General features: G+C 49.2%; 1 protein-coding gene across 1 annotated transcript; it reads right to left on the bottom strand.

Moving 5' to 3' along the window:
* Positions 1 to 798: 798 nt before the first annotated feature.
* LOC149429133 (START domain-containing protein 10-like) lies at positions 799 to 17,037 on the bottom strand. Its single transcript, XM_089666692.1, has 6 exons — positions 16,655 to 17,037; positions 8,468 to 8,615; positions 8,284 to 8,387; positions 5,483 to 5,600; positions 4,456 to 4,508; positions 799 to 2,763 (listed from the first exon to the last, which is right to left on the bottom strand). Exons 1-6 carry the CDS (start codon positions 16,817 to 16,819, stop codon positions 2,524 to 2,526), a joined length of 828 nt encoding a protein of 275 aa, XP_089522818.1. The 5' UTR covers positions 16,820 to 17,037; the 3' UTR covers positions 799 to 2,523.
* Between the last annotated feature and the right edge of the window lie 3,522 nt (positions 17,038 to 20,559).

Raw genomic sequence — 20,559 nt, 5'->3', positions numbered from 1 at the left:
TAAATATATTTGTAAAATATTTATTTAAAAAAAAAAAAATGTGTGTGTGTATGTATGTATATATATAAATAGGTATATTAAAAAAATATATTTAATTATAAAATAAATATATATATATATATATATATATATATATATATATATATATATATATATATATAATTATATATTTTTAATACCGTAATGTATTAAAATATATAAATGTAAATAAATTACTGTATTAAAAATGTGTGTGTGTGTATATATGTATAAAAATAATTTATTTTTTTAATAAATTACTGTATTAAAAAAAAAGAAAAAATATATATACATACACACACTTTTTTTAATATAATTTTTTAGAAATATACACATACATACATACTTACACACACATTTTTAATACAGTAATTTATTTACATTTATATATTTTAATACATTACGGTATTAAAAATATATAATTATATATATATATATATTTTATAATTAAATATATTTTTTTAATATACCTATTTATATATATATACATACACACACACATTTTTTTTTTTAAATAAATATTTTACAAATATATTTATAAAAAAATGTAATATATATATATATATATATATATATATATATATATATATATATATATATATATATATATATATATGTATGTTTTTTTTTATTTAAAAATGTTTTCTTAAATTATATGCATTTAAAAATATATATTTATTAAAAAGAAGAAAAAATAAATCATATATATATATATATTAAAAAGAAGAAAAAAAAATTAACAAATAAGTAAATCTCATATATATATAGTTCAGTCTTCAGTAATATTTTGGGTATTTACTGAGCAGCACATTTACAGGACAACAAATTAATAGTAACAAAAATTTACAAATATTCCAGAATTAAAATATTGAGGTCTACAAATATCAGTGAATACATCTTCACAAAATTCACGCTCACTTCTCAGATCTTCATCGCCAACAGATAAAAGGCAACATATTATTATACGGGATTTATAGAGCGCAGCGCTGTACAATGTACAATACAAAGGCAGACAGTACAAACGCACCGGAACGAACATTTCCCTATTTAAATTGAAGAAAAAAGGAGGGTAAAAAAAATGAACTGAATGCATAAAAAAACGGCACCAGAATGCGTCAAAAACGCGAATGTGGAAAACGCTTCCAGAACGCCTTTCTATAGTGTGAACCGGCCCTCAGTGAGGGAAAGAAAAATGTAATCCCGACGGCAATCAATCCTTCATATCCTGGATGAGAACGTCAGTAAATTCTGTTGTCAATATGGAATAAAATGTAGCGAAAGACGGATCCGGAAATGTTACTTTTTTTTTTTTGCTTTGAAATATTAAAATAATCAAACTTCAGAAAAAAGTTAAAAAAGACAAAAATCTAACAGATGAAAGATCTGCACCGAATTCCGGGATCTCAGTAAAAGAAGTTCGCTTCATGGATTTTCAATTTGACGCTTGAGCTGAGACTACGGCCTTGGGGCGCATGAGGACGCACGGTGTCATTGTGGGCGCATTTCTGCGTTGGGATGCACCACACCCAGAGCGATGAATTACTGTACACACCTTGTGCGGAGGGGAGTGAAGCTCATGACTGCAGCTTGTGCCACATTCAGCGTTAATGGTGGCCAATAGAGGCCACGGTTATATATGATGATATAAAATCTTTGCAATTTGGGGCTCATTTGCATTTCCCCGTCGAGATGCACCGCACCCAAAGCAACGAATTGCTGTACACACCATGCAGAGGGGGAGTGAAGCCCATGACTGCAACTGGTGCCACGTTCAGCTTTAATGGCGGCCAATAGAGGCCACGGTTACAAAATGCGACAATATGAAATCATTGCGCTTTGGGGCTCATTCGCATTTCCCCAGTTTCTGCGTCGGGATGCACCGCACCCAGAGCAACGAATCGCTGTACACACCATGCGCATGCGGGGGGGGGGGGGGGGGGAGTGAAGCTCATGACTGCAGCTGGTGCCACGTTCAGGTTTAATGGCGGTCAATAGAGGCCACGGTTACAAATGACGATATGAAATCATAGCGATTTGGGGCTCATTCACATTTCCCCGTCAGGATGCACCGCGCCCAGAGCGACAAATTGCTGTACACACCATGCACATGCAGAAGGGAGTGAAGCCCATGACTGCAGCTGGTGCCACGTTCAGCATTAATGGCGGCCAATAGAGGCCATGGTTACATACGATGATATAAAATCATTGCGATTTGGGGCTCATTCGCCGTTTCTGCGCATTTCTGCATCCATGTACATTACGTCATGTTATTTATCAGCGAGTTCGGGTCGCCTTTTGGGCTGCCAGTGCACAGCCGCATTTTTTCCCCTAGCAGCGTGGCGGTGCAACGCAAGGCATCTGCATTAGAGCGGTGCGCCTTAGCGCGTTGGGGCGCCATTTAAACCGAACGGCACCGCAACACGTTACCGCACCACAAGTATGTTTTGGCCCCTAAGGGCGGCCCCCTTCCCCATGTGCTCCCATCTGGCCACGGTTTGTCCATGTTCATCTCCGGGACGTCTTGTCCTCCTCCTCCTCGCTGTGGTCACCTTTGTCCTCGGAGATCTCGCACAGCTGACTCTCGTCCACGTGTTCCAGGGACTCCGCCCTCTGCATGGAGAGCTCATTAAGGGATATACGAGGAAGCGTGTTCTGCTCTGGATTTAGCCACGGCTTAAAGTCCGGCTCGTTCTTCTTCTTCCACGACGGGTACTGGAGACACGCCTTGTGCAGCTTCCGAAGAATCTGGATTAAGAAGACACAGAGAGAGGTCAGCGGGGTCAGACTGAGGGGTGGACGTGGTTCTAGAGACTCTCAATCCATATTCTGGACACCCAACTGTCACACCTTCTACAGGTTCAAAAGTATATGAACCCCCCCCCTCTGAATGATGGAGTTCAGGTGTCTCCAGTGAAAGGTCCCGGTGATCCTCCATCATAAAAATACATTGGGCTCCTCCAGCCTTGTGGTAACAGTTTGGTGAAGACCCTTTTCTGTCCCCCCATGACTGTCCCCCCCGTGTACAAAGCCAGCTCCATAAAGACATGGATGACCAGTTTTGGTGAAGACCCTTTTCTGTCCCTCATGACTTTCCCCCCCGTGTACAAAGCCAGCTCCATAAAGACATGGATGACCAGTTTGGTGAAGACCCTTTTCTGTCCCCCCATGACTGTCCCCCCGTGTACAAAGCCAGCTCCATAAAGACATACAGTAGATGACCAGTTTGGTGAAGACCCTTTTCTGTCCCCCATGACTGTCCCCAGTGTACAAAGCCAGCTCCATAAAGACATGGATGACCAGTTTGGTGAAGACCCTTTTCTGTCCCCCCATGACTGTCCCCCCGTGTACAAAGCCAACTCCATAAAGACATGGATGACCAGTTTGGTGAAGACCCTTTTCTGTCCCCCCATGACTGCCCCCCGTGTACAAACCCAATTCCATAAAGACATGGATGACCAGTTTGGTGAAGACCCTTTTCTGTCCCCCCATGACTGTCCCCAGTGTACAAAGCCAGCTCCATAAAGACATGGATGACCAGTTTGGTGAAGACCCTTTTCTGTCCCCCCATGACTGTCCCCCCGTGTACAAAGCCAACTCCATAAAGACATGGATGACCAGTTTGGTGAAGACCCTTTTCTGTCCCCCCATGACTGCCCCCCGTGTACAAACCCAATTCCATAAAGACATGGATGACCAGTTTGGTGAAGACCCTTTTCTGTCCCCCCATGACTGTCCCCCCGTGTACAAAGCCAGCTCCATAAAGACATGGATGACCAGTTTGGTGAAGACCCTTTTCTGTCCCCCCATGACTGTCCCCCCCGTGTACAAAGCCAGCTCCATAAAGACATGGATGACCAGTTTGGTGAAGACCCTTTTCTGTCCCCCCCATGACTGTCCCCCGTGTACAAAGCCAGCTCCATAAAGACATGGATGACCAGTTTGGTGAAGACCCTTTTTGCTGTGGAGGAACTCAAGTATCCCGAGCAGAGCCCAGCACCTCCCTCATCACACGGATGCCGCTTTGCACAATCCACACAAGAAGGTCCCATGAAGTCATTGCGTACTTCCAGGTCCACGTGGAGCCAGAGCTGAGAACGATAGTGGGGTCCCAACTGAAGGGGTTGAATGGGTAAGTAAAAACCCGTGAGGGGTTAGGGGGTCAGTTTGGCATCTTCACCATGGTCAGTGGATGACCTTGTCCCGGCACTGGAGTAGAAATCTCCCCAACAGGTCACCTCATGGGGGGCTTCAGGGCAATAAATGTCTGATTGGCAGATCCTGGGGTGGAGAGGGGGAGGGGGCAACGCGGCAGCTGTAGGTTCCTCTGACCGCCACGTTCCGTCGTTGCAAATTTTCTTTGAAGTTACAATTTAGAGACAAAAGCCAGCGATGGAGAACCTCAGGAACCAAATTACGGAGCTACATTCGGATTCTTACCTTTGGTGCCAAATACTGGGAAGATTTATTCACCACCCACTTTGGTAATGAACCTGAAAAAAAAAAAAAAAAAAAAAACACGATCTTGTTAGGCCACACCTCCTTAAAGTTCGATTTAATTAAAATTCAATTTAAATTCCTTTCTGGCGCGATCAAAATAAACCGCACCGTCCCCTCCCCCGCCTTACTATAAGTTACTGAGGTCACCCAGCATGCTAACAGTGACCCCCCCCTGTCACCATAGGGTGACTAGTACTCAATGCACACCCTAAAAAAAAAAAAATAAAAAAAAAATAAACAAAAGAAAAATAAAAGAAAAATTTAATTAAAAAAAAGAAAATTAAAAAAATAAAAAAAATAAAAAATAAAAGAAAAATATTTTTTAAAATAAATAAAAGAAACAAAAAAAAAAAGAAAAGAAAAAAAATTAAAAATAATAAAATAAAAAAAGAATTTTTTTTTTAAAAATAATAAAATTAAAAGAAAATAAAAAAATTAAAACAAATAAAATAAAAAAGAAAAGAAAAAAATTATAAAAAAAGAAATAAAATTAAAAGAAAATAAAAAAAATAAATAAATAAATAAATAAATAAATAAAAAAGGCAAAATACTGACGTTTCCAGGAGCATGCGTGAACCACCCACCACTGTACTTCCTCCCACTCTTCCCGCCGTGTGGAATACTGGCCACCCCCGCCACGTTCCGTGGCTCATACAGGGTTGCTTTAGACCCAAAACAAGATAAAAATAAATATCCCATTGAAGAAAAAAAAAAAAAAACCCACAACAAAGCCAGTTGGCCGCCACATTCCCCTTCTGTGCAGAAATCCCCCCTCCCCGCAGTACTTGATTCCGGCCAGTAGATGTCCTCAGTCCGATGGCCGGCATTCTAAAGTCTTGCTGAGGAGTCCAATAGCTTCTTCACACAATTTTCCCGATCCAACCAACCAATCAGATCCGTCTCCTCGGAGACCCTTCCGTTCACTCCTGTCAGCATTTCAGTGTCTATTCCTAGGGGGTGCACCTACCTCTGGGGTCCACCTGTGCCAGGTAGGTGAGTGTGGAGCTTGCGGGGCCGTTGGACCTGACTAGGTAGCCCGCCATATAGGAGACGGCCCGGACCATGTCCTTCCGAGGGGGATACATCTGCAGGGGACACATGGAAAGTCTGAGATCCAGCAAAGCATTTCCATTGATGTCATTTCACAAGGTATTTTTTTCCCATGATCCCGCCATGAAGGTCACTTCCTGTGATAGGGTGACAACGGTCTGTCCCTGTCTTGCAACGGTGTTCCTGTGTTGTCACCCTATCACATACACTGCCATTGGAGACTACATCTGACCGTTTCAGCACACAGCATGGACATGGTCCGCTGTGGTCGCCGTCTACCTGTTATAGGGTGACAACGCTTTGTCTGTCTCCCATTTGTGCTCCTGTGTTGTCACCCGGTCACATAGGCTTCTGGTGGAGACTACAAGCATCCCAACAGTCGCAGGGACCAGCGATGACAGCTAACTTGGACCAAACCCAAGCCTGTCACTTCTGGTGATCCCGCCATGGAGTTCCTCATTTGGGCTTTTCCTGTTATAGGGTGACAACACTCTGCCCCTGTCTCCTAATTGTACTCCTCTGTTGTCACCCTGGTGATCCCACCATAGCGGTCTTTATTTAGATACTTCCTGTTATAGGGTGACCACGCTCTGTCCCTGTCTCCTAATTGTGTTCCTGTGTTGTCACCCTGGTGATCCCGCAATAAAGGTCCTTGTTTAGACACTTCCTGTTATAGGGTGACAACGCTCTGTCCTTGTCCCCTAATTGTGTTCCTGTGTTGTCACCCTGGTGATCCCATTGTAGCCGCCCTTGTTTAGACACTTCCTGTTATAGGGTGACAACGCCTTGTCCCTGTCTCCTAATTGTGTCCCTGTGTTGTCACCCTGTCAAGTGGACTTCTCAGCACACATTGCATAGACAGGGTCCGCTGTTGTCACTGTCCCAACCTGAGAAATGCCATGAAGGTCACTTCCTGTTACACGGTGACAACACTCTCTCCCTGCCTCCCAGCTGTCCTCCTTTGTTGTCACCCTGTCACATGTGCTTCAGACTACAAATGGTCGTGTTCAGCACATGTTATACAAACATGGGTCACTATTGTCAACATCAGTAAACCTGGCCCAAGAAATGCCATGAAGGTCACTTCCTGTTATAGGGTGACAACGCTCTGTCCCTTTCTGCCAACTATGCTCCTGTGTTGTCACCCTGTCACATGGGCTTCCAATGGAAACTACAAGTGGACTTCTCAGCACACATGACACAGACAGGGTCCGCTGTTGTCACCATCAGTAAACCCACCACGAGAAATGTTGTGAAAGTAACTTCCTGTTATAGGGTGACAACGCTCTTTCCCGGTCTCCACATTGTGCTCCTGTGTTGTCACCCTGTCACATGGGCTTCCGATGGAGACTACACCATCACCATCAGGAGACCCGACTGAGAAAAGGACAGGTTTGTGCCAAGAGCGTGGATAGTTTGTCATTTTACTGCCCCCCAGGAGCATACAAGGCAACAGTACGGATGTTCCGGCCTCAGTGCTGCCCCCTACTGAGCGCCCCGCTTTGCCTCGCTGACGGGATGCCCCTGCCACAGAACAAACTCCAGGTTTCCTGATGGTGACAACCGTGCACAGTGTCTGTGTAATGTGTCCTGAGATGTCCTCTTGTTGTCTCCATTGGAAGCCCATGTGACAGGGTGACAACGCAGGAGAACAATGGGGGAACAGGGCCAGAGTGTTGTCACCCTATAACAGGAAGTGCCCAAACGAGGACCTTTTCATGGCGGGATCACCAGTAATGAGGAGCTTGGGTTTGGTCTGAAGTTGGCTGTCATTGCTGAGCCCCACAACTGATGGGATGCTTGTAGGCTCCTGTGCAAACCAGGGTGACAACACAGGAGAACAATCCGGTGACAGGGAAAGAGTGTTGTCACCCTATAACAAGAAGAGGCTGAAGGACCATTCATGGCGGGATCACCAGAAGTAATAAGCTTGGGCTTCAGGCTTGGGTTTGGTCCCAGTTAGCTGTCATTTCTGGGCCCTGCGACTGATGGGATGCTTGTAGTCTCCATGTGACAGGGTGACAACACAGGAGCACAATTGGGAGGCAGGGACAGAGCGTTGTCACCCTATAACAAGAAGTGACCTCCATTAAAAAATCTAGTGAAAGCCCATGTGACAGGGTGACAACACAGGAGCAAAATTGGGAGGCGGGGACAGAGCATTGTCATCCTATTTCTGGCGGCATTACCAAGGTGGCAACACAGAAGCACAATTTGGAGACAGGGACTGAGCGTTGTCACCTTGTAACAGGAAGTGCCTGAAAATGGACCTTCTTGGCAGGCTCACCAGGGTGACAACACAGGAGCACAATTGGGAGGCAGGGACAGAGCGTTGTCACCCTATAACAGGAAGTGACCTGCATGAATGCCCATGTGACAGGGTGACAACACAGGAGCACAATTTTGGGGCAGGGACAGAAAGTTGTCACCTTGTAACAGGAAGTGCCTGAAAAAGGACCTTCATGGCAGGATCACCAGGGTGACAACACATCCTAGAACAGGAAGTGACCTACATGAATGCCCATGTGACAGGGTGACAACACAGGACCACAATTGGAAGACAGGGACAGAGCGTTGACACCCTAGAACAGGAAGTGACCTTCTTGGTGGGATCATTGAAATAAAAGCTGCAGATATCTACAAACAGAAAATGGGGCGGGGTCCCCCTGGGATTGGACGATGATGAACGATCGATTTGTGGGAGGAGCTGCGACTTACGTCGTGTTTGACGGAGAAGTTGATGATGGTATACGAGTCGGGCAATGCGAGCCAGGAGCGAAGGGTGACCACGTCGCGGTTCTTCAGAGGCTTGGGGCACTTCCCTAGGAGGGGGAGGAGAGTCAGCAGAAGAATGTCGCCCCCCTACATCACCCCCCCCCCCACCCGGTGTGTTCACACTTACAGGAGTAATATCCGACGTCGGCGTTCAGAGAGAGGCGGGCGATGTCCCGGGTCTCAATCATCGTCACGTCCCACTTCCTGCGATATTCGATGTCATGGAGAACGTCATACACCGTCTCCACCGCCACGTCCGGGAAAGTCATACGTCCCTGGGGGAGGAGCCAGAGGGAGCGCCATTATTAAAGGTTTCACACATTGTTCCTCCCACTGACACCAATGATGGGGCACTATTCTTCCCACTGACACCAATGATGGGGCACTATTCCCCCCACTGACACCAATGATGGGGCACTATTCCTCCCACTGACACCAATGATGGGGCACTATTCTTCCCACTGACACCAATGATGGGGCACTATTCCCCCCACTGACACCAATGATGGGGCACTATTCCTCCCACTGATACCAATGATGGGGCACTATTCCTCCCACTGACACCAATGATGGGGCACTATTCCTCCCACTGACACCAATGATGGGGCACTATTCCTCCCACTGACACCAATGATGGGGCACTATTCCTCCCACTGACACCAATGATGGGGCACTATTCCTCCCACTGACACCAATGATGGGGCACTATTCCTCCCACTGACACCAATGATGGGGCACTATTCCTCCCACTGACACCAATGATGGGGCACTATTCCTCCCACTGACACCAATGATGGGGCACTATTCCTCCCACTGACACCAATGATGGGACACTATTCCTCCCACTGACACCAAGGAAGGGGCACTATTCCTCCCACTGACACCAATGATGGAACACTATTCCTCCCACTGACACCAATGATGGGGCACTATTCCTCCCACTGACACCAATGATGGGGCACTATTCCTCCCACTGACACCAATGATGGAACACTATTCCTCCCACTGACACCAATGATGGAACACTATTCCTCCCACTGACACCAATGATGGGGCACTATTCCTCCCACTGACACCAATGATGGGACACTATTCCTCCCACTGACACCAAGGAAGGGGCACTATTCCTCCCACTGACACCAATGATGGAACACTATTCCTCCCACTGACACCAATGATGGGGCACTATTCCTCCCACTGACACCAATGATGGGGCACTATTCCTCCCACTGACACCAATGATGGAACACTATTCCTCCCACTGACACCAATGATGGAACACTATTCCTCCCACTGACACCAATGATGGAACACTATTCCTCCCACTGACACCAATGATGGGGCACTATTCCTCCCACTGACACCAATGATGGGGACACTATTCCTCCCACTGACACCAATGATGGGGCATTATTCCTCCCACTGACACCAATGATGGGGCACTATTCCTCCCACTGACACCAATGATGGGACACTATTCCTCCCACTGACACCAAGGAAGGGGCACTATTCCTCCCACTGACACCAATGATGGAACACTATTCCTCCCACTGACACCAATGATGGGGCACAATGTCTTACAGTTGGTTTTCTTTGAGAAGCAGCCACAGCCCGAGTAGAAGAGTCTGCCCGCGGCCAGCTTGCTTTCTATGTAGAAGCAGCGGTCTCTCTGCAGAGGTCCAACAGACCCCTCCCCCTGCTGAGTCAGAGCCCTCCAATCAGCTGGGAACAGGAGTTTTGTTGATTGGAGTGCTCTACATCCAACTCAGTGGGGGGGGGCCAGAGAGACCGCTGCTTCCACACAGAGGGTCCATCTCCGCAGCAAGCTGGCCGGGGAAGCAGAAGACATGGCGCTGAATTGTCTGGAAATGACGGATCTGCAGATTGGAGAGGAAAGGCGATTGTTAATGCCACCCAGCTCTGGATATGAGGAATACACGGATCCGCAGGCGGAGGTCTCCTATTGGTTGTGAGGAATACGTGGATCTGCAGGCGGAGATCTCCTATTGGTTGTGAGGAATACACGGATCTGCAGGCGGAGGTCTCCTATTGGTTGTGAGGAATACACGGATCTGCAGGCGGAGATCTCCTATTGGTTGTGAAGAATACACAGATCTACAGGCGGAGGTCTCCTATTGGTTGTGAGGAATACACGGATCCGCAGGCGGAGGTCTCCTATTGGTTGTGAGGAATACACGGATCTGCAGGCGGAGATCTCCTATTGGTTGTGAGGAATACACGGATCTGCAGGCGGAGGTCTCCTATTGGTTGTGAAGAATACACAGATCTACAGGCGGAGGTCTCCTATTGGTTGTGAGGAATACACGGATCCGCAGGCGGAGGTCTCCTATTGGTTGTGAGGAATACACGGATCTGCAGGCGGAGATCTCCTATTGGTTGTGAGGAATACACGGATCTGCAGGCAGAGGTCTCCTATTGGTTGTGAGGAATACGCGGATCTGCAGGCGGAGGTCTCCTATTGGTTGTGAGGAATACACGGATCTGCAGGCGGAGGTCTCCTATTGGTTGTGAGGAATACACGGATCTGCAGGCGGAGATCTCCTATTGGTTGTGAAGAATACACAGATCTACAGGCGGAAGTCTCCTATTGGTTGTGAGGAATACACGGATCCGCAGGCGGAGGTCTCCTATTGGTTGTGAGGAATACACGGATCTGCAGGCGGAGGTCTCCTATTGGTTGTGAGGAATACGCGGATCTGCAGGCGGAGGTCTCCTATTGGTTGTGAGGAATACACGGATCTGCAGGCGGAGGTCTCCTATTGGTTGTGAGGAATACACGGATCCGCAGGTGGATGTCTGCTATTGGTTGTGAGGAATACACGGATCTGCAGGTGGAGGTCTCCTATTGGTTGTGAGGAATACACAGATCTACAGGCGGAAGTCTCCTATTGGTTGTGAGGAATACACGGATCCGCAGGCGGAAGTCTCCTATTGGTTGAAGTAGACAGACTTGTGTCTTTGTTCATGACCGGGAGTGTTCCATTGTTATGCTTTTCTTCTTACATGAGGGGAGTTACCCTTTAAGGCCGGTTCACACTCCATGCGGTTCAGTTTTTTCAGCATCCAAAACGCACAGAAAGTCAGCGATCGGGTTGTCGGTGTCGGAGATCACATCAGTGCTGGCAGTTCTGGTGGCAGAAAAAAAAAAAAAAAAAAGTAGAACAGGCGGCATTTTTTCTGCACAGAACTGCACTGGAACGCGGTAAAACGCATAAAAAACGCACATGTCCCTATTTCGGGTCGGTTCACACTACAGAAACGTAGTCCAGCTGTGGTTCTGTACGTGCGTTTGGAAGTGTTCCGGTGCGTTTTTGATGCATTCCAGTGTTTTTTATGCGTTTTACCGCGTTCCAGCGCAGTTCTATGCAAGAAAAATGCCTCCGGTTCTACTTCCTTTTTTCTGCCACCGGAACTGCAAGCACTGATGTGATCAATGACACCGACAACCAGATCACCTACTTTCTGAGACAGGAGCAGAACGTTGTCACCCTATAACAGGAAGTGCCTGAGCGAGGATCTCCATGGCGGCATCACTTAGGTGACAACACAGGAGCACAATTGAGAGACAGAAACATTGCACTGTCACCCTATTTCTGGTGTTGTCACCCTATAACAGGAAGTGAATAAGCAAGGATCTTCATAGTGGGATCACCAGGGTGACAACACAGAAGCACAATTTGGAGATGGGCAGAGCGTTGTCACCCTATATGAAGAAGTGCCTGAACAAGAACCTTTCTGGCGGGATCACCAGGGTGACAACACAGGAATACAACCTGGAGACAGGAACAGAGCGTTGTCACCCTATAACAGGAAGTGCCTGAGCCAGGATCTCAATAGCGGGATCACTTAGGTGACAACACAGGAGCACAATTGAGAGACAGAAACATTGCATGGTCACCCTATTTCTGGTGTTGTCACCCTATAACAGGAAGTGCCTGAGAAAGCACCTTTCTGGCGGAATTACTAAGGTGACAACACAGAAGCACAATTTGGAGATGGACAGAGCATTGTCACCCTATAAGAAGAAGTGCCTGAACAAGAACATTTCTGGCGGGATCACCAGGGTGACAACACAGGAGCACAACTGGGAGACAGGAACAGAGCATTGTCACCCTATAACAGGAAGTGCCTGAGCAAGGACCTCCATGGCGGGATCACCAGGACGACACTGGAGCATGATTGGGAAACATGGACAGAGCGGTGTCACCATATAACAGGAAGTGCCTGAGCAAGGACCTCCATGGCGGGATCACCAAGATGAAAACACAGGAGCGCGATTGGGAGACAGATATAGAGCGTTGTCACCCTATAACAGGAAGTGCCTGAGCAAGGACCTCCATGGCGGGATCACCAAGATGAAAACACAGGAGCACGATTAGGAGACAGGGAGAGAGCGTTGTCACCCTATAACAGGAAGTGCCTGAGCAAGGACCTCCATGGCGGGATCACCAGGACGACAACATAGGAGCATGATTGGGAAACATGGACAGAGCGGTGTCACCCTATTACAGGAAATGCCTGAGCAAGGACCTCCATGGCGGGATCACCGGGATGTCAACACAGGAACACGATTGGGAGACAGATATAGAGCGTTGTCACCCTATAACAGGAAGTGCCTGAGCGAGGATCTCCATGGCGGCATCACTTAGGTGACAACACAGGAGCACAATTGAGAGACTGAAACATTGCACTGTCACCCTATTTCTGGTGTTGTCACCCTATAACAGGAAGTGAATAAGCAAGGATCTTCATAGTGGGATCACCAGGGTGACAACACAGAAGCACAATTTGGAGATGGGCAGAGCGTTGTCACCCTATATGAAGAAGTGCCTAAACAAGAACCTTTCTGGCGGGATCACCAGGGTGACAACACAGGAATACAACCTGGAGACAGGAACAGAGCGTTGTCACCCTATAACAGGAAGTGCCTGAGCCAGGATCTCCATAGCGGGATCACTTAGGTGACAACACAGGAGCACAATTGAGAGACAGAGACATTGCATGGTCACCCTATTTCTGGTGTTGTCACCCTATAACAGGAAGTGCCTGAGAAAGCACCTTTCTGGCGGAATTACTAAGGTGACAACACAGAAGCACAATTTGGAGATGGACAGAGCGTTGTCACCCTATAACAGGAAGTGCCTGAGCAAGGATCTCCATGGCAGGATCACCAGGGTGACAACACAGGAGCACAACTGGGAGACAGAAACAGAGCGTTGTCACCCTATAACAGGAAGTGCCTGAGCAAGGATCTCCATGGCGGGATCACCAGGGTGACAACACAGGAGCACAATTGGGAGACAGGAACAGTACCAGGGTGACAACACAGAAGCACGATTTGGAGATGGGCAGAGCATTGTCACCCTATAAGAAGAAGTGCCTGAACAAGAACATTTCTGGCGGGACCACCAGGGTGACAACACAGGAGCACAACTGGGAGACAGGAACAGAGTGTTGTCACCCATATATCAGGATGTGCCTGAGCAAGGACCTCCATAGCGGGATCACTTAGGTGACAACACAGGAGCACAATTGAGAGACAAAAACATTGCATTGTCACCCTATTTCTGGCAGCATTACCAGGGTGACAACACAGAAGCTCAAATTTGGAGATGGGCAGAGCATTGTCACCCTATAAGAAGTGCCTGAACAAGAACATATCTGGCAAGATCACCAGGGTGACAACACAGGAGCTCATTTGGAAGACAGGGACAGGGCATTGCCACCCTATAACAGGAAGTGTCTGAACAAGAACCTTTCTGACGGGATCGCCTGGGTGACAACACAGGAACACAACTGGGAGACAGGAACAAAGCGTTGTCACCCTGTAACAGCAAGTGACTGAGAAAGCACCTTTATGGCGAAATTACCAAGGTGACAACACAGGAGCACAATTGGGAGGCAGGAACAGAGCGTTGTCACCCTATTTCTGGCGGCATTACCAGGGTGACAACACAAGAGCACAATTGTCAGACAGGGACAGAGGGTTGTCACCCTATAACAGGAAGTGACCTCCATGGCGGGATCACCGGGGATGATTGGAATGATGGGGTGTCATTATGGGGTGGATGAGCCCCGACACTCATACGTTGGTATAGAGCTTCCTGCAGATATCACATTTCTTGCTGGCTCAGAGGATGTGCGGTTTCCTGTGACCCCCCCGGGTGGGGTGGGGTGGGGGGGGTGTCAATGTTCGGGGCGTGCGGTCAAACAACATCCTGTACAGAGATAAAAGGGAAGCTTCACTAGAAACACGGAGAACAAAGCGTCAGCCGCGTCCTCACCACAGAGGAAGTGTACAGAGAGGGTTGTCATGTGAGGGAGGATGGGAGGGTGCAAAGGCCGCGGTGGAGGCTGGAGATGACCCTCCCGGATCAATAGTTATCAATGAGCCAATGAGAAGCTCACAGATCAATTCCTCCTCCATCCCAGCCCCCCAGGGACCTTCCTCCTCCATCCCGACCCCCCGAATCTTCTTTCTTCTTCACAGTTAGGAGCCCCCCAAAAAATCTCATCTACCTTCCTCTGTCATCCAGACCCCCCAGAACTTTCCTCCTATCACAGTGCAAGAAAATGCACAGCATGTCGATTGGATCTATAGGAGATTGTACGATTGGATTGGATCTATGGGGGACTGGACGGTTGAATCGGATCTATGGGAGATTGGACGGTCGGATCGGATCTATGGGAGATTGGACGGTCGGATCGGATCTATGGGAGATTGGACGGTCGGATCGGATCTATGGGAGATTGGACGGTCGGATCGGATCTATGGGAGATTGGACGGTCCGATCGGATCTATGGGAGATTGGACGGTCCGATCGGATCTATGGGAGATTGGACGGTCCGATCGGATCTATGGGAGATTGGACGGTCGGATCTATGGGAGATTGTATGATTGGATCTATGGGAGATTGGACGGTCGGATCGGATCTATGGGAGATTGGACGGTCGGGACGGATCTATGGGAGATTGGACAGTCGGGTCGGATCTATGGGAGATTGGACGGTTGAATCTATGGGGGATTGGACGGTCAGATCTATGGGAGATTGGACGGTCAGATCTATGGGAGATTGGACGGTCAGATCTATGGGAGATTGGACGGTCGGATCGGATCTATGGGAGATTGGATGGTCGGATCTATGGGAGATTGGACAGTCGGATCGGATCTATGGGAGATTGGACGGTCGGATCGGATCTATGGGAGATTGGACGGTCAAATCTATGGGAGATTGTATGATTGGATCTATGGGAGATTGGACGGTCGGGTCGGATCTATGGGAGATTGGACGGTCGGGTCGGATCTATGGGAGATTGGACGGTCGGGTCGGATCTATGGGAGATTGGACGGTTGAATCTATGGGGGATTGGACGGTCGGATCTATGGGAGATTGGACGGTCGGATCTATGGGAGATTGGACGGTCGGGTCGGATCTATGGGAGATTGGACGGTCGGGTCGGATCTATGGGAGATTGGACGGTCGGGTCGGATCTATGGGAGATTGGATGGTCGGATCTATGGGAGATTGGACGGTCGGATCGGATCTATGGGAGATTGGACGGTCAAATCTATGGGAGATTGGACGGTCGGATCGGATCTATGGGAGATTGGACGGTCGGATCTATGGGAGATTGGACGGTCGGATCGGATCTATGGGAGATTGTATGATTGGATCTATGGGAGATTGGACGGTCGGATCAGATCTATGGGAGATTGTATGATTGGATCTATGGGAGATTGGACGGTCGGATCGGATCTATGGGAGATTGGACGGTCGGATCGGATCTATGGGAGATTGGACGGTCGGATCTATGGGAGATTGGACGGTCGGATCTATGGGAGATTGTATGATTGGATCTATGGGAGATTGGACGGTCGGATCGGATCTATGGGAGATTGGACGGTCGGGTCGGATCTATGGGAGATTGGACGGTTGAATCTATGGGGGATTGGACGGTCAGATCTATGGGAGATTGTATGATTGGATCTATGGGAGATTGGACGGTCGGATCGGATCTATGGGAGATTGGACGGTCGGATCTATGGGAGATTGTATGATTGGATCTATGGGAGATTGGACGGTCGGGTCGGATCTATGGGGGATTGGACGATTGGATTGGATCTATGGGAGATTGGATGGTCGGATCTATGGGAGATTGTACAATGTATGGAGGGAGTCGGCTCTCTGTACATAGACACACCTGACATTCGCCCCGATCTATGAGTTCTCAGATGCGATATCGCCCCCCCCCCCCCCGTGCACCGGTCCGGTAGCCCCGCCCCCTCACCTACCTTCACCGTGTGTACCGATCCGCCCCTCCCCCCGTCGGGCGGCCTCATCCACACCCCGATCCCGGACTTGTTGTAGCAGGTCGTCCAGCCGTCGTTGTCGTCACATCGGGTCTGGAACTCCCGGAATAGGGCGTCATCCGGCACCGCGGGCACCTCCCGGGCCATGGCAGTCGGTAATCATGTGACCCTCCTCCGGGCTACACGAGCGATCCCATCCGCGACCGACCGACTGACCGCCCACCTGTAACCTGCGCCTCCCAAGCCTGGCCCCGCCCACCTCGCACCTCATTGGCTGATAATCTACCTGCCGCTGTACCTGGAGGAGAGAGCCTGTGTGGCCCCCGGGGGCCCTTATCACCCTGGAGGAGGTTCTATAGAAACCAATCAGACATAAGGAACCGGAAGAGTCACAACTGTTACATTGTTACCGGATTTATATATTGAGAGAAAGGGGGGGGGGGGGGTATATTATAGGGGGAGGTAATATAAGGGGGGTATTATTGGGGGTGATATTATGGGTGGAGCATGGGTGGACTGACAACTCATGGGGCCCCGGGCAATAGGGGATCATGGGGCCCCCAGGCAATAGGGGATCATGGGGCCCCTGTGTTCTTGCCCAAACTCAAAAAAGCCTATGAAAAAGGTACCAGGGGCATCTCATGGGGCCCCCTACTGACCCCGGGCCCTCGGGCAGTGCCGAGTTTCCAAATGGTCAGTCCACCCCTGAGGGGGATAATATCATGGGGGGTATTATTGGGGGTGATATTATAGGGGGAGGTAATATAAGGGGGATATTATGGGGGTATTATTGGGGGTGATATTATAGGGGGAGGTAATATAAGGGGGATATTATGGGGGGTGGTATTATAGGGGGGAGGTAATATAACGGGGGGGGTGATATTATAGTGGGGAGGTAATATAAGGGGGATAATATCATGGGGGATATTATTGGGGGTGAAATTATAGGGGGAGGTAATATAAGGGGGATATTATTGGGGGGAATTATTGGGGGGTAATATTATAAGGGGGTCATTGTAGATATATCTACATACATTACTATGTATATCACTGGGGGGGGCGGTAATGGTTCAGTGGGGGGGGGGGGTGATATGTACATACAGTGTCACAGTATTAATATTATAGGAGGGTGTGTGGGGGGAGGGGGGTATTATTATGATGGGGGGGGGGGGTTGGGGGGATCAGTGCAGTTATAACATTCACACATTTTAAAGCAGAAGGAAGACCCCCCCCCCCCCCGTATGACTGATGCCTTTCCAGGGCCACGCCCCCTTTGTTAGAGCTCAGGGACGGAGCGTTGTCACCCTGTAGGAAGTGCTGGCCCCAGGGCCCCGATGATGAGACTTTACTGTCTGGATTATTAGGAGGGATGGCACCAACATATACCGGGGAGCTCACTGCATGACGACGCGTTGTCCACGCTTCCACGGCCCATACAGTGGGGGAGGGGAGGGGGGCGGTAAATGAGCGTAATAAATTGTTATATAATAACGTTGATGTGGCACTTGGATGAGAGTTGTGGGGGGAGGGCAGCTGTGTTTTCCCCTCACGTTGGAGCCAACGCCGGGGGTCCCGGAAGGTGAGAACGTGTCATCTACTGACCTCTGCTGGTCCATGGCAGAGGCGGACTGACAACTCATGGGGCCCCCGGGCAATAGGGGATCATGGGGCCCGTGTCCTTGCCCAAACTCAAAAGAACCTATGAAAAAGGTACCAGGGGCATCTCATGGGGCCCCTACTGACCCCGGGCCCTCAGGCAGTACCTGAGTTTCCAAATGGTCAGTCCGCCCCTGGTCCATGGACCTCCACTGATCACCGCCAGGGTTGCAAGGTCAAGTCACTCCCCCCCCCCATGGGAACTGAAGCTGCTGTTATATCAGGGACATTTTCTTTTTCTAAATGTGAGCGATTATTTATGGAGCGAAAGGCTGAACTTTGGTCTCCTCTGTATTTTCCACCAACCAGTCTACAGTTGTGAATGTGTCACCCGGTGACAACAACATTCACCATTTCTGCCGTCTCCAGGAACCTCTCATCCTCCAGCAGACTCTTCACTCACCACTATGGTTTCTCCAACCTACACCACATTGCCCCAAGTATTGGGCCCCGCCCTTTCCACCCACATGACCTTTAATGGCCCCCCAGTCTTAGTCCGTAGGGTTCAATATTGAGTTGGCCCCGCCCTTTCCACCCACATGACCCTTTAATGGCCCCCCAGTCTCAGTCGGTAGGGTTCAATGTTGAGTCGGCCCCGCCCTTTCCACGCACATGACCTTTAATGGCCCCCCAGTCTCAGTCCGTAGGGGTCAATATTGAGTCGGCCCCGCCCTTTCCACGCACATGAACTTTAATGGCCCCCCAGTCTTAGTCCGTAGGGTCCAATATTCAGTTGGCCCCGCCCTTTCCACCCACATGACCTTTAATGGCCCCCAGTCTTAGTCCGTAGGGTTCAATATTGAGTCGGCCCCGCCCTTTCCACCCACATGACCTTTAATGGCCTCCCAGTCTTAGTCCGTAGGGTTCAATATTGAGTTGGCCCCGCCCTTTCCACACACATGACCTTTAATGGCCCCCCAGTCTCAGTCCATAGGGTTCAATATTGAGTCGGCCCCGCCCTTTCCACACACATGACCTTTAATGGCCCCCCAGTCTTAGTCCGTAGGGGTCAATATTGAGTTGGCCCCGCCCTTTCCACGCACATGACCTTTAATGGCCCCCCAGTCTTAGTCCGTAGGGTTCAATATTGAGTTGGCCCCGCCCTTTCCACCCACATGACCTTTAATGGCTCCCCAGTCTCAGTCCGTAGGGTTCAATCTTGAGTCGGCCCCGCCCTTTCCACCCACATGACCTTTAATGGCCCCCCAGTCTCAGTCCGTAGGGTTCAATATTGAGTCGGCCCCGCCCTTTCCACCCACATGACCTTTAATGGCCCCCCCAGTCTCAGTCCGTAGGGTTCAATATTGAGTTGGCCCCGCCCTTTCAACACACATGACCTTTAATGGCCCCCCAGTCTTAGTCCGTAGGGTTCAATATTGAGTTGGCCCCGCCCTTTCCACGCACATGACCTTTAATGGCCCCCCAGTCTTAGTCCGTAGGGTTCAATATTGAGTTGGCCCCGCCCTTTCCACCCACATGACCTTTAATGGCTCCCCAGTCTCAGTCCGTAGGGTTCAATCTTGAGTCGGCCCCGCCCTTTCCACCCACATGACCTTTAATGGCCCCCCAGTCTCAGTCCGTAGGGTTCAATATTGAGTCGGCCCCGCCCTTTCCACCCACATGACCTTTAATGGCCCCCCCAGTCTCAGTCCGTAGGGTTCAATATTGAGTTGGCCCCGCCCTTTCAACACACATGACCTTTAATGGCCCCCCAGTCTTAGTCCGTAGGGTTCAATATTGAGTTGGCCCCGCCCTTTCCACGCACATGACCTTTAATGGCCCCCCAGTCTTAGTTCGTAGGGTTCAATATTGAGTTGGCCCCGCCCTTTGCAGCTATAACAGCTTCAACTCTTCTGGGAAGGCCGTCCACAAGGTTTAGGAGGGTGTCTATGGGAAGGTTGGACCATTCTTCCAGAAGCACATTTGTCAGGTCAGGCACTGATGTCGGGGGAGGAGGCACTGATGTCGGGGGAGGAGGCCTGGCTCACAGTCTCATCTCTAATTCATCCCAAAGGTGTTCTATGGGGTTGAGGTCAGGACTCTGTGCAGGACAGTCAAGTTCCTCCACCCCAAACTGGCTCCTCCATGTCTTGTGAAAAACATTTTAGAAATGTGGGCTTCCAAGTTTGTGGTAACGTAGAAGGGTGCATTGTGTGGACCAGGAGGCATCCGTAGAATTTTTTTTTTCCTATGTACCATACATACAGTTGTGTTTAAAATACTAGCCGTCA

Source organism: Staurois parvus, unplaced genomic scaffold (genome assembly GCF_062004578.1).
Source record: "Staurois parvus isolate SC_StPar_1 unplaced genomic scaffold, SC_StPar_1.0 ptg002783l, whole genome shotgun sequence".
In the NCBI taxonomy this organism is placed as follows: Eukaryota; Metazoa; Chordata; class Amphibia; order Anura; family Ranidae; genus Staurois; species Staurois parvus.
This window is presented reverse-complemented; position numbering and strand designations above follow the sequence as displayed.